We start from the raw sequence: 14522 nt of genomic DNA on the forward strand, positions 1-14522 counted from the left end.
GCATTGAAAAATCACACTACACTCTGATATGGTATGAAGAGCCACACAGAGCCTGCAGTTGCTCCTGATGACTCTCAGCTATCCCCAGATGATGATTCCTCTCAAACCCTCTACAACTCAGCTGGTTTGAAAGTGAAAAGCTTTATCCGAAGATGTATAGAAAAGTATAGAACCTCAGGCGCCAGTCACGAAAGTAATGGACGTTCTTTGTTGTCACTGGAATTAGAGTGCGGCAGAGAAGTCGAGAATGGAGCACGAAGGCGGAGTTTCGTAGTTCAACTGAGAAAGCATATTTTTGCTGACACTTTGAAGAGATTCCTACCTCACCTCAAATTCCTCAAATACCACATCAACCCTTATGGTGAGAGCATTAATTTAATTACAGTCTGGGGGCCAGACCTTTTCTCAGGGGGGGGGGGGGGGGGGGAGAAGGGAGAAAAGGTCTGGAGACTCTTGTAGCATTTCCGTGTGCTCTTGGAATGTAAAGACCTGTGACATTGGAGGTTTATAGAAGGAGTAGATGTAGCTCATTTCATTGGCTCTATCCAGAGGCAATACTTGGATTAAAGATCACATGACATACATGTAGTCATTGGCTCTGGCCACATTCCGCTAGAGCACACGGAAATGCTGCAAGAGTCTCCCAGACCTAATCCTAGCTCTACTTGATTTTGCCCGCGAGATATTAGGTCTAGCCCTGAGACTACACATATTACATATTGTACTTGCTTGGGATGGGAGGGCATTTATAATTACAATTTCCTGGCCTACAGGGAACGTATACTTGTTCTGGATGGGAGTGGTGTCCGTGGCTTTTGTTTACAATGCCATCGCATTACCCATGCGAGCAGGCTTCCCTGTACAAACTGGGCCCTATCTCCCCGCATGGCTCTTCTTTGACTACCTTACTGACACTGTTTACATAATGGATATCGTGCTGGTACAGTTCCACCTGAGCTGGAGGGTGCAAGGAGTACTTGAGGTATTAAAGAGTTGCAATACCGCTAGCTATAATTATAGCGTGATGTTTTACTTGCTTGATTTACAGCCTGATCTCAAAGTATTAGCTAAAAGGTATATTTCTCGCTGGAAGTTTTGGGTGAGTATACGTACCAGTTTATATAATTATAGTAAAGTCTATTTGTGTTGAGTTTGACCTTCATAAAGTTGTCATAACTTTGTCATACTTACTGAAATTCATATATCATTGGATTCCTTGTTAAAAAGCGCTTCATCTATATGCTGTAGAGCTGGTAAGCTCCAACCAGCTAAAAGTTAGCATTTTCCATGTAGAAGTCCCAGGCATACTTGTCCACCACATAAGCATAAATAAAGCCATAATTGACCACATAACTTCCGGGGTCGAACTCAACGCAAATAGACTTTAGTTATATACTCTTTAGGTGACATATTTTTGCGGGTATTAGTTTCTACTATTTCTGCGAATGAGAGTAAAATCGCAAAAATTCGTACTCACAGATAATTGGAAAAAATGAATCTCTTTAAAACCACATGCAAACGCTATGAATAACATTAACTTCACAACTTTCGCTACCAGCAAAATGAGGTGAAATCGCATGTAAAAATATGTCACCTGAAATAAGGAGGTATTATAGTTATGATAATTACCTTTGTTGCAGTTTGACTTTCTAGCGTGTCTTCCACTGTACGTTATTCCTGTGCTGAGATATAGGTCTCTGCTCAGACTGCCGAGGCTACTCAAGGTGAGCAAGGAGTGTCCCTAGAATGTTCTAATTGATGACCACTTTCAATCTTTCAATTCAATTAACACACGTTGATAATAGGTAAAGTATACCTAAGAGGTGGTTAGTTAAAATATTGGCACATCAGTATAGCTGAAATGGAACAGGAATGTTAACTTATTTTCTCAACTATGCAGGCAGAAAGTCCGTTGTTGTTTCGGCACAGGGTTGAGATCAAGATTCGATACCCTCATCATTTTCGCATGATAAGGCTTTTTTTTCAGTTCTTTTATGCCATACACGTCTACACCTGTGTCTATCACCACATTTCATTGTGGCAGGGAATAGGCTCCACCAAGTGGGTCTACGACGGAAACGGAACAGCGTAAGCTACGTAGTGATAGAGCATTTTAAATTTCCTCTTATGTTGTGGGATATGTTATACTGGTCAATTCACTATAGTAATGTTCTATCCATAATTCAGATATCTTCGTTGTTTCTACTGGGCAACTGTTACCGTAGTGACCAGTCACAATCTAGACAGGGGCCCCCCCTCCAATGCGGTGGAGTACATTGGTGAGATGGTGGCTTACCTCATTGGAGTATTTATACTGGCACTCATCATTGGAGAGGTATGTATGTGTTTGGAACGTTAATCTTAATTAACAATTTTATAGCATGTTTGCATGTGTATATGCATAAACTATCCCAAAAGCATGTCTGGTAGTTCTCAGGAACTTGTCGCAAAGTGCTTTGAATTCGTGAGATTCAGGGAAAGTTCTAGTTCTATCAGGATATATCCTGGTGCCATAGTGATGAGTGTGCTTTAAATTCCTGGCAGACTATCGTGTGTTGGCATGCCTAGTGGACACATTCCCACCAATTAGATCAGCTTCTCTGTACAATACACAGGTGTATACATCTATGAATATAAAAAATGTGGGGTGTTTCCCTTAAGATACGTAGGTCCTTACCTTGGGGATTACCTGTAGAGCTGCATTGTCACTGTTATGACCCCTTGTGTCCGCCCTAGACCAGTATACTGCATGCTTGGTCAGAGGCTGATTCAATCACTCGAAGGGTCTGGCTCAACTATGAGACAGTATGGTGCAATATCTCGAGTTTGGTTACATATTGTGCTTATTTCCTGTTGGTTGGAAACCATAGTGACTGTTCCAAATTCTTGTTCCTGCAGATCAGGAATATTACCGAAGCAGCTAGTGCTCACAAAACTGAGGCGTATCAAAAATGGGACAGAGTGAAAGAGTATCTCCACCATTATCACATCCCTCAGAAAGTGAGCGAGATGTGTGGGCGTATGGGTGGGTGGATGCGTTACGTATACACAGCTAGAATAAACATGATGTGTGTATACGCACTTATTTAATATTGTTGTTTATAGATGGTCAATCTCATGCAAAGAATGTAATCTAGCTACCAAAGCTACCAAAGGGGACTTATTAAATATTACGAAAGTGGGTATGTGTATGTGTGCATACAAGGAAAATTTATGAGTAATTTTGGAAGAGGAATGTATTATAAAAGTAAAATAAGAAACCCTAACACATACCCACTAGTTGTGTGGTAGAAACCCTGACACATACCCACTAGTTGTGTGGTATCAAACTGAAGTCTCAAAATGTTGAAGAATTTAATCTTTGGGAGAGATATTATAATGAGGACGCCAAATATGCACTTTGTTGTCTGTTCCGTTGAATTGCACAACAACTTTTTAATAATTAGTTGACAAGTGGATGCAATAACATGGCTTTGTATTTCCTACTCTTAATGATGTTTTGCCACATACTAGAGCCATTTTCAATGAAGCCAAGTTATAGTATTGCAAAATGTGTTTGATTCCGGCTAGGAAATAATTAGATTCATGGGGCTCTTCCCCAAATAACAACAGCCGCTTTCAGGAAATGGCCCTAAGGGGTAATGCGAGGAATGTGAGGCATCTACTATGACAGTGCTTTCTAACAGGAAGTGTGTGCAGCTTGTGGCTATATAATGAGCTAGTGCAGCTCCTTGCATCAGTCAAGTTTATTAAGCAGCAAAATTACAAGATTTCAACAACTACACCTCATATAAGTCATCAGCAGGTAAGAGAAAGAAAATTTCCTTGCAAAATGTTCATGCAAATAACGGCTATTTGCGTGATACTCTTCATACTAATAGCTATAGCTAATTTGTATTTGCTATATACAATTGCTCACTGCATGCTGTGCTCCCCCCTCCCCTACAGAGCCATGAATCAGATTGACGCTGCAACCTTGCACCTGTGGACACAGTTCTCGGACCTCAGAATGAGTCCGTCCACCTCCCCCCACTCCCGTCACAGCCTCAGCTCCTCACTCTCACACTCGCACTCCTCGACATCTTCACCGAAATCTCTCAGCCCCGACATCACCGTCATGGCTGATCAATCCAATGTGGACGCTCTAACTGTGGAAGAGATTGACCTAGAGCGTCGCTGTCTGGGTACCCTCACAGACTGTCTCCGCTCCATAATCTCGTATGCCCATTCCTCGTACAAAGTTCCTATCTCGTTCCAGGTCAAACGATTTGACCGGGCTCACGGGCAGGTGTGGGTCAAAGTGAGTCCAGATGAGGTTCCCGAAGGATTCGACCTCAAGTACCTGCTACAGCACATTAAGTTTTACGAGAACATTCCTCGCTATGCAGAGCTTCTTGGAGTGGAAGACTACAAGCTGAGGAGCACCTGTCAGTTCTTCCTTGATCTGCAGAGTAAAACTGCTAGCCAAAAGTCGGAGGTGAATTTCGGTGAGATTTCTCGAGTTCGTGACACCATCTGTCGCTCGATAAAGTGGGTACAAGAGATGATGAGCATCGGTATCAGCGATCGTGATGTTGTACAACAGTTGAAGGAGGGCGTGTACAGACTACGAGAGTTGACTGTAGCTGTGGATAAATTTCTGGCCTTCCAGCACAATCAGAGCGATGTCGTTCGAATGACCAGCTCCTGGTTCCCTGAGAAACAGCGACAAGCTGCTCGTAGTATTCACCATCAAATGCAACACCTTCTTCAAGATCCCGAGGTGGTCAAGTACGTACTGAATGTGGTCGGGCCTCGTCTTGGTTTGGTTCCGTTCCAGTTTACTCCCCCGACTCCTGGCCCCCTCCTCTCATAAAGTGGAACTGTAGTATTGTGTTATGAACCTAACCCCCTTCCAACACATCATGTGCTGTGGTATTTTTGTGAAATAATTTGCTTTCAGATTTGTTGTGGAATTAGTTATATAATTATACAGTAGTCACATTAATTACAGTTTGTTCAATAGTCAGCAGGTAACCATACAGCAGTATCATTCACGTTTCATCTTGTTCAACCATGTTGCATCAGTTTAAAGTCTGTTTTTTGACACATTAATATTGTCATAATTGTGTCATTGTAACCTAGCTTGCATTTATTATTTCGAGGATAAAATCATTTTTTTGTGTTTATTCTAAGCACCTGGGTTGTTTCTATTCTGCTATTGAAAGTGTGATAATGTTATTGAATTGTTAATTCTCATTAAATTGTTTAATTCTCACTGTTTGTAAGAGCAGTTATAAGTAGAAGAGTCTGTTGGTCATTTGGGACCCACTCTCCTTTAGACTTTTCAAAGTGATCGCTTTTGGGAAATGCCTTGTTTATTACTGGACAGAGATAATGAGGATAACTGTGATCAATTCACGGAACAGTACTTTGTATGTGTCCTTATTTGGGTTCGTTATCTGTTATGGAATTCGCTACACACTGCACACTGCACACGCGCACGTACACACACACACACACACACACACACACACACTCGCACACACACACAAACACACACACACACAAACACACACATATCCCGCAGCTTCAAGACAAAATACGATCCTGGTATGAAAACGTACTACTAACGGAGGAGTACCTATTAGGTTAGCTGGTTTCCATGGAGATGCCACCCCCGTATAATTATAGTTTATTTTCAGTCTATCATACATTTCTAGAACACACTGAAAGTGTGTGTTTTGTGGTAAGAGAATCGACTTAGTGGTACAATTTGAGTTTCATTATCGTCCACAGAAAGCCACAAGTTCAGCACCCATTAATCTTTGTTATTGTTTTGGTGGGAGTGTGGTTCTGTTTCCTGTATCTATAGCCATGCTCCACTTGGTACCGTCTTTGGGATGGTATAATTATATATGTAATTGTGATAAAATCTCTATATCTAGCATGTTGTTATGATCGAGTTAGGGTTGTGTGTGCATGTGTGTGCATGTGTGTGCATGTGTGTGCAAAGTTATGTAAACAACTATGGTGAGATTATCTCACACACTTGGTCAGGCATTAGCTTTCCCTGATAAAAAAATTGACTCACTGATATCCTTATGCAGACAGGAGGTGGTAAAACTGGTGTATATTGCATCATATCATGTGTGACCATGTATTGTTTCACTTACAGATGAGAGCAAATTGGTGAACACCCTCCCCGTCAAGATGAAAGCAGATCTAGCCATACATACTCATTTGGAAACTCTATCAAAAGTTGCCCTATTAAGAGTAAGCTGATGTAATAGTTCTTATCGTGCCTTTTTATTCTTCTTGCATGTCAGGATTGTGAGAAGGCATTCTTGTTGGAGCTGGTTCTCAAACTGAGGCCACTTCTGTTCTTACCAGGAGACTTCATTTGCAGGAAGGTATGACGCATATATATCACATGATCTCCATGACTTTTTTATCCGACATACCTGCGCAGGGGGAAATTGGTAGAGAGATGTACATTGTGAACCAAGGTCAGGTGCAGGTGATGGGTGGGACGGACAACCAGGTGCTGGCTGAGTTGGGAGCTGGTGCTGTCTTTGGGGAGATCAAGTGAGTGCCAGGTGTGCATGTCCTCGTGTGAATCATAACGTTTCATTTTGGCCCTTATAAAGCTTCCTGACAGGTACTTTAATTAATTATGAATGTTTGAAATTTACTAGTGATCGAAGCCATCCTACTTAGCGATCAATTTTGAGCCGAGATAATACAGAATACTTCTTTAAGTAATTAGGAGATTTTTCAGTGTTATCTCGATCATATGAATATTTACAGGTATATAATAATTATTATAATAATGTCTCCCTCATGTACGTGTACATGTGCAGCTTGCTGGGATTGGGAGGAGGCAACCGAAGGACTGTGCACATTCGCTCCAAGGGTTTCTCCAAACTGTTTTCCCTGAGCAGGGCAGACCTTCAACGCTCACTAGTCGACTACCCAGAGGCACAGGAGATCCTCTCCAAGAGGTCTCACACAGACGACAATGTCCAGACAGAAGAGGTGAGATAAAGCTTTAAGGGTATACTTGTCATCTTGCGTAAATTTGCTCTGCAACATTTTCTGTGGTTATATAATTATAATGCAGGATGTTGTATTCATTAATTATTTGAAACATACTCGCCATGCACACTGACTATAATTATATATATCAGGTGGAGAGGGAGGTCAATGAAACACAGCTCTCTCTAAGGAAGTGCAGGAGGTACAGACGTGTCACTCCAGCGGTCCGTCACAGCTCGTTTGTTGTCATGCCAACATCATACCCCCATTCCTCTCCTCCATGGCTGTAATACTACATGGGACATTCAGTTTAATTAAGTCATAAGACAGTCTTGTAGAATAGAGATTTATTGTTGATGACTGCAACCCCAATTCACTTTCATTGTAGTTATACCACATAATGTATTTTCAACATCATAACATCATCATAATTATCATCAAACAGTGACAAACCTAATGCATACAGTGCAATTAACACAACACGTACTGTATGAACATAAATGAAGATAAAAAAATAGACGGAAACAATGAACAATGCATTACAGTCAGTCATGTTATAAGATCGGGGCTAAAGTCACATGAGGACATATAATTATACATACATAGACATCAGTTTGCAGTTTTGAGTTTGATAGATTTCCGAGGTGGCTTGCTGGGCTTGCTTGGAGGAGATGGTTTCTTTGAACTGTACACAGTTTTTCTTGTCTTGGGTGGTGGTCCATCTTCCTGACTGTTCCCTGCGCTCTGGCTTAACGAGGGGGTGTGGTCAGGGGAGTCCGCTGCTGGAGAGTGGCTCCTTCTAAGTAGTTCACTTGGTTTGATATTCTCGCCACCGTCCGTATTCTTCTCAACAACAGGCTTAACTGATAGAGCAGGTTTGTCAGGGGGACGTGTGAGAATTTTGACACTCTTATAGTTACGTGATGGTTTCGGAGGGGGAGGTGTGACAGAAGGGGTACCAGAAGGGGTGTGGTTGTCAGATAAGCCTTTTAACAAAGAGGTGTCGTCCGTCTTGGTTGGTACAACCTTCTCTTCTTTTGGTGAAGGAGGTACATTGCCAGCCCTACTTGATTTGTCCTCCAGCTCTTTTCGTACCTTTTCGGTAACTCCCTCACGTTTGATACTCTTCCTCATTGGTTTGGGTGGCCCTGCCTTGGACATGGCTTCATCGTTTGTCTTGGCATTTGCTGCCTCTAAAGAGGTGGAGCTTCCTTTGTTGTTTTTAGAAGGGTTATCAGCGTTCACTGTGGTGACCATCTGAGGGGCAGCACCTTTGGGAGAGGTTTTCCCAGTTGGTTTGGGTTTTCTAGTCAGCGTGGAAGGTTTAGGAGGTGGAGGGGGTTTGTCCAAACTCTTTGCCGAACCGGAGGATCTGGTGCGGACCATGGGAATATCAGGTGTACATGAGCCGCTAGAGAAGTGGCTACTTTCAGTGGGTACACTGCTAGCGAGTACAGGCATTGTACGTTGTTCTGGTGGGGTGTGTTGAGGGGTGTGGCTTTGAGAGGACAGCGGTGAGCGTTTGAAGGAGCGGCTCGGTTTTGCAGGGCTTCTCTTGATAACAGGAATGTCTTCAGGAATGGACGGTTGCCTGTCCAAGATCGAGAGAGCTGTGTGTGTGTGTGTGTGTGTGTGTGTGTGTGTGTGTATATGTAGTTGAGGTATTCAATCGAGAGAGCTGTGTGTGTGTGTGTGTGTGTGTGTGTGTTGTGTATATGTGGTTGAGGTATTGTGCACATAACCTTTACATTCACACTTTAGCTTCAAGAATTAGACAAAGTGTACAGTTACATTAATAATTATAAGTACACAGAACACGGCAGAACTCACATGCTATGTCTGGCATGCTCATGGAGGCGGTCAGACTGTTGACTCGAGCAATCTCAGCCCCACTCGTATCAGCTCCAGAGTCAGAACCTTTGTGTTTATCTTTTGAACTTTTTCGAGCATAAGTTTTTCGAAGATTCCGTAATCGAGAGAGAAGCCCTTTCTTCTCAGGCTTCTTACTATCCCTCAGTGCCGCGGTGAGGTTGTCATAGCTCTTGGAGGCCTGCATCCAGCCCTTTGAGTCATCGTCAGACACATCAAGCTGTGTGAGTGGGGGTGGGGGGGGGGGGTAGTTACTAGACCACAAAACATTTTTAACCCAGGTACTAAGCACCATGGAAACAAGAGAGCTGTATGCAGGAAGGTCCCAAACACTAACACAGCTATTTAATAATTATTATATACCGTATAGTGGGTAATTTTCGTGGGGTAAAATATTCGTTATTTTTGTGGGAAAGCTGACCTCCACGAAATTTTAACGTAGGCGTGGCTTACCGGAACGTAGGAATGCAGTGCAGGCACAAGACTAAACATTTTTACTCACGAAAACCACCGTTTCTTGAGTTGAACGAATTTTTTACCCCACGAAACTTACCCGCTATACGGTAGTACATTGCATGTATACTAACTAGTACGTGAATCTGTACTTACCTCTAGATCAGATCCAGACATTCTCTTGCTACTGATTTGCTTGAGTCTCCTGAGGGCGGGAGGTGTCTTGTCATCATCACTGTCACTAGACACAGGTAGCTTCTAATGAGACATGAGAGAGAGAAGAGCATTGATTTCTATTTACCGTGTTGAGCTATACAGAAGCTGAACATGCATTTAATCACTCAATCACACTTATGACAAACCCATATTGTATACGAGACAATTGATTTTAATCCAAGCAAAATACGGATAATCTCACGTGCATTGATATCATGTGATTAAGGGTATTCATAGTCCTATAAAAAGAGTAGTAAACTACTCACCAGTGGCTGATTATGTGTCAGAGTGGGTGGAGTTTTAAACTTCTGAAATATCCTTCCACCATACTTCTGTATAGGTGATTATTTCTATAATTAATTTTACAGGCCACATGTACATTGTACATGCCATATACAACGAGCTATCAGCTCTTTACAGTTCAAAGCTGTTTACGATTAACACAATCTCAACAGAGGCCTGCACCAGGCGGACAGACACAGTTAATGTCATGATGAGAATAGTGATCGAGGCACCAAATGAATCACACGCACCACTCTGCCTAATAGCACACGACACAAATTAAAAAGTGAAGAGGAGGTTGATTGTGTGTGTTTAGTGTGAGGGTGATTGCACTACTGGGAGAGAAACATTAAACTCTCGTACTATTTCACACACTTTTCTCTGCTGAGGGCTCTCATCACTTTCCGAGGGACCAGAGGATCCACTATCGAATGAGCGGCGGTGCTTCGGTGAGGCTATATGGTGTGGTGTGTGTGGTGTGGTGTGGTGGGGGGTGTGTGTGGTGTGGGGGGGTGTGGTGTGGTGTGGGGGTGTGTGTGGTGTGGGGGGGGTGTGGGGGGTGCAATAGTTACTAGGTCAACAAGACAGCGCTAGCTGTGGTACAATGATATAGCTATGGACTACAGGCACTGAGATTCTTAGCTGTACAGTAAATGGTAATACTACACAGGTACATGTAAGTAAGGTATGCTGCTTCGTGCTCATACTCTAGACACTATGTTCAGCATGTCATTGTACATGTACATGTAACTTACCACCAGAGATTCCATTATGAACAGGGTAGCCGGCCACTGAGGCCCGTACTCCCTTGGAGCCACTGCGCCCTCCTCTGGGTACCACGGCCATGTCCCCCAGTGTGTCTTCCTCCTCTTCCTTGCCATGGTCAGTAGACGATCGCTTTCTTTTGCTCTGTGGGTGAGAAGAATATGATAGTGAAGTGAACAACAGATAATTAACCGTGTAACAAGACAATTTGGCAAGCAGCAGCCAATAAGCCAAATGAACAAATTGGTGTATTTTTTACTTTGGCGTCTCGGGCATGGGTACTATGTCAGTGATATTTCTTGCATGGCTTTAAAATAGTGTGTGTCTGAGATGCCAATAGTTCTAACAAGGCAATTGTAAAATTGTCCGCACTATCACCTTAACACTCTTTGATTTGTCCGGGAAGATGATCCGAGCTTGTTTCTTCCCCTTCTTTCCTGGCTCATCCTCAAAGACTTTAGTGAGCTCATCTTTGACAGAGCGTGCGCGTGCTTTCTCCTTGCGTCTAAACAGACGACCCAGTCCCTTTCCCCCTGAGTCCTTAGTCTTGTCTTCTGAATCAGCTAAGGGAGGGAGGGAGGTAATGAGGGTGGGGGTATTAGTACAAGAGTGGAGAGGCTCACCAGATTTTTTCTGTATCTTAGGACTTGGTAGAGTTTTGCTTTGAGCACTTGGTAGATCAAGTCTGGATGTGGGTGAGTGGGTGGTTGGTATGTGCATACTGTCGTACATACCTTGGTGTTTTGACAACCTGAGGAGAGCTCTTAGGTGTCTTGACTGTGTCAAATGGCTCCTACACAAACAGTACGGTACGGCTATCACACATGTACAGTATGTATGTGTATACATGTGCAGTAAGCATTGTAGGCCGGGGAGTACATGTAGTACATGTCACAAGGTATAATAATTTCTACATAATACATTTACATTTAGAACACATTGAGAGGACTCGTGTACTTACTTCATATGTGGGCTGAGTGGTGGTGGGTGAGAGGGCGTGGCTCTTTGTGGCGTTCTGAAAGAGGAATAGTATAAGCTATGTAAACTGTAAACGGTTGTAGAGTACAGTTCAACTAATAAGGTCACACACATTGTGTGAGGATAGACTTTACTGCATGGCACGATCGTATTAAGGAGAATACTCGGAACGAAAGAGTAGGAAAATGGCCAATAGGTATTGTAGGTCAAAACAATCGTCATAACTACATAGCACTCCAAACAATATATACCTTCTCTTTGGGTGAAGCAGACCCAGCTGTCAACTGTATGGAGATACAACAATCATTCGTTATGTAGACACATCAATCAGCAAGCAACAAGATTACTTTGCTACCAATTAAGGTATTCAATTTTGGCTTTGTTTAGGGAATTTGTATGACCTGTATATGTTATTGTATACATGTACGTGTACCAAAAACCTCCCACTAGTATTCGAACTTTTGCCACAGTGAATTTAGAGTGTTGGCACAAATTTGTTACCTTAAAACAACACTGTAGACAACAAACCACGGGCAATTAAGTTAGCCCAATGAAAACACTCACATGACACCCCCCCTGGATTTATCTTAATTATAAGTTCACAAATGGACATGCACCGCATGTAGAGGATGTAAGCACACAGAGTTAGCTCCTAGGAGCCATATGAAACTGGAAATAGGTGGGTAGTGGTAGCCACACTAACAGAAAACATCCTTACCTTAACAACGGTAGTGGTGGGAACTACCTGGGAGTCAAATGGCTCCTGCAGGGAAAAGTATGTTTATACATGTACTCAGTAAAGGATTAAGAATAGGAATGAAAGGTTTCTCCTAAGCAGTTCCTAGACATTAAAGCATGCTGCTGTATTGAGGCAGCCTGTTTGATCTATAGCAAAGTACTCAACCGCAACTACCACAATAGGACAATACAGTAATAATTAAAGTGTAGCCTAATAATTATGTGACCTCACTATACACAAAACACAACACACAGGTTTTCCAGGTTTGCTACATGTACAAGTGCTTGGTAATCAGCCTATTTTCTCTAAGAGAAACCACATCTAAGGTGAACTCACATCATAATTGTCAGAGGGTCCACCTTTCAGTATCTGTGAGGACAAGGGAATAAGTAATTAAGTTAGTATTGTGTTCCTATAAAGTGTTATGGCTATTCATGCACAGATCTAGAATGGATTCGGCAGCATGTCTGGTGTGTATGACTACAGAACAAGCTGAACAAGCCAGTCCAATCAAATCAGGCTCCTAGGGATGGCATACACTACAGGCACTTAATGAAACTGAAGAAAAAAACAAGCCACATTCTTTACATTTGAAGGAGTTGCAAAATCAGACGTGTTGTTTTGGTGCCTCCACACATCCTTGAGGGCGTCGTACACTCCCAAGGACTCCACTTTGAATCGGCTGGCATAGTCCTCGGCTAGACTCACCAGCTGCTCCTCGTTGAGACCACCGGTCTGTGTGTGGGTGGTAGGTGGGTGCTTCAGTCATGAGCCAAACACATGCTGACAAACCACAACATACAATATTGAATTATTGCATCACCATGGTGACAAGGCATTTACCTGAAAGACGACATACATGTACATATATACACACACACTACAACCTAAACATGGGATTGACTTGCACGATGCATGAGATAATAATTATGCGAAAATTTCAACTCCATAGAGAGTTCCTATCAAAACTAGAGTCGAGAGTGGACGGTCATAATAGGTCACTATTATGTGCACATTGCTTGCTAAGTGGGTATTAGCTAACAGCATGTAGTTAAGAGCTTTGTTATTATATACGAAAGCAGCTAAAGCATCGACACATGTAGCTTGAACCCTAGCGCAGTACAAAGTGCATACAGCAAACCAATAACTGGTTGTTTGTTTAAATCAAAGCTGTTACCAGCTGTACGTACGGAGAAATACAATCTACCAACACCGATAAAAATACCATAATATGAAGTATCTGAAATCTGAAAGGGAGCTTTACACGTATAGAGGAAAATGTAGAAGTGAGAATGGGGGATAAAAATAATTATACTGGTTACATATAGACCACATTGTATACACACTCACGTCGCTACAGAATGGGAACTCTGACAACACAAGACTATCCTTCTGGAGCTCGTCTCTTATCTTCAGTTTGAGCTGTAGCTTCGTGAAGCCTTTCTCTCCGTCCTCCCTCTTATACTCTGGCAGCTTGATCCCAGGACTGGGTGGAGGTTTCTTTCCCTTTGTGCTACCTACTCCTTTGTTCGGTGGGGGTAAGGGCGGAGGTTTGATGTCAACAGAACCACTGTCTGTAGTCTCTATAGTTTTTATAGAGCCGTTAGACTTGGGGGTTGTCGCATTCCAAGGCTCTGAGTATTCTGCAGTTCCCAGTGGTGACTGGAGGGGTGACTGGAGGGGGACCTGGGGGGTTCGAGAGTTGTTGTCCCAAGGCTCGCTATAGTCTGACGTGTTGCTAGGGGTAGTCGGAGAGACGCTTCCAGACATTAACAAGGTGATCACAGGAGCTGGTGCTGGGGGCCGGGACGGTCTAGGACTTGGTGGGAGTCTGATTCCAGTAGTCTCTTCAAGAAGCATTCTAGCTTGCATGAACAGTATCCCTCGATCCTTCTTGCTCTTGACCCCCACTGCGTCCAAATCTTCAGCTTTCATCTTGGCGACTAGCTCCACCGTCTCGTAGCCGTTGTCCACAAAGCCTTCTGTATAGTCGGTCATCCCGATGCGTTTCAGCCATTCCTCAACACTCCATATCTCTGCCTCAGTCTCCATAGCTTGAGCTGGTGTATGTGTATAGATCTATCTACTGTAGAAGCGTAACTGTACGTACGTACTGAGCTTCTTTAATTAAACTGAAAACAACACAAAGCTTCAGCAAAGGCAACTCCCACATGTAGATTATGAATATTCAGCTGATAAGAGT

General features: G+C 42.9%; 3 protein-coding genes across 6 annotated transcripts; 2 read left to right on the forward strand and 1 right to left on the reverse strand.

Annotated features, from left to right (window-relative positions):
• The first annotated feature begins 21 nt into the window (after window positions 1-21).
• On the forward strand, window positions 22-7454 carry LOC135350675 (cyclic nucleotide-gated cation channel beta-1-like). 3 transcript variants are annotated; one of them, XM_064549537.1, is made up of 13 exons: window positions 22-361; window positions 774-982; window positions 1049-1099; window positions 1641-1724; window positions 1901-2088; window positions 2188-2335; window positions 2899-3000; window positions 5570-5630; window positions 6158-6255; window positions 6309-6392; window positions 6452-6567; window positions 6843-7017; window positions 7170-7454. In XM_064549537.1, the coding sequence occupies exons 1-13, from the start codon at window positions 34-36 to the stop codon at window positions 7305-7307; spliced, it is 1782 nt and encodes a 593-aa protein (XP_064405607.1). In that variant the 5' UTR covers window positions 22-33; the 3' UTR covers window positions 7308-7454. The 3 variants fall into 3 exon arrangements, with proteins under 3 accessions (XP_064405607.1, XP_064405606.1, XP_064405608.1); XM_064549536.1 differs by having other exon boundaries at window positions 774-1099; XM_064549538.1 differs by having other exon boundaries at window positions 852-1099.
• LOC135350689 (uncharacterized) lies at window positions 3651-5232 on the forward strand. Its single transcript, XM_064549553.1, has 2 exons — window positions 3651-3805; window positions 3949-5232. The coding sequence occupies exon 2, from the start codon at window positions 3953-3955 to the stop codon at window positions 4853-4855; it is 903 nt and encodes a 300-aa protein (XP_064405623.1). The 5' UTR covers window positions 3651-3805; window positions 3949-3952; the 3' UTR covers window positions 4856-5232.
• On the reverse strand, window positions 7435-14510 carry LOC135350670 (nucleolar protein dao-5-like). Of its 2 annotated transcripts, XM_064549530.1 has the most exons (15): window positions 13670-14510; window positions 12908-13054; window positions 12656-12688; window positions 12299-12343; window positions 11832-11864; window positions 11564-11617; window positions 11337-11395; window positions 11226-11287; window positions 10981-11165; window positions 10593-10746; window positions 10213-10292; window positions 9822-9887; window positions 9496-9597; window positions 8848-9106; window positions 7435-8627 (listed from the first exon to the last, which is right to left on the reverse strand). In XM_064549530.1, exons 1-15 carry the CDS (start codon window positions 14369-14371, stop codon window positions 7627-7629), a joined length of 2982 nt encoding a protein of 993 aa, XP_064405600.1. In that variant the 5' UTR covers window positions 14372-14510; the 3' UTR covers window positions 7435-7626. The 2 variants fall into 2 exon arrangements, with proteins under 2 accessions (XP_064405600.1, XP_064405601.1); XM_064549531.1 differs by lacking the exon at window positions 9822-9887.
• Between the last annotated feature and the right edge of the window lie 12 nt (window positions 14511-14522).

Source organism: Halichondria panicea, chromosome 16 (assembly GCF_963675165.1).
Source record: "Halichondria panicea chromosome 16, odHalPani1.1, whole genome shotgun sequence".
NCBI lineage: Eukaryota > Metazoa > Porifera > Demospongiae > Suberitida > Halichondriidae > Halichondria > Halichondria panicea.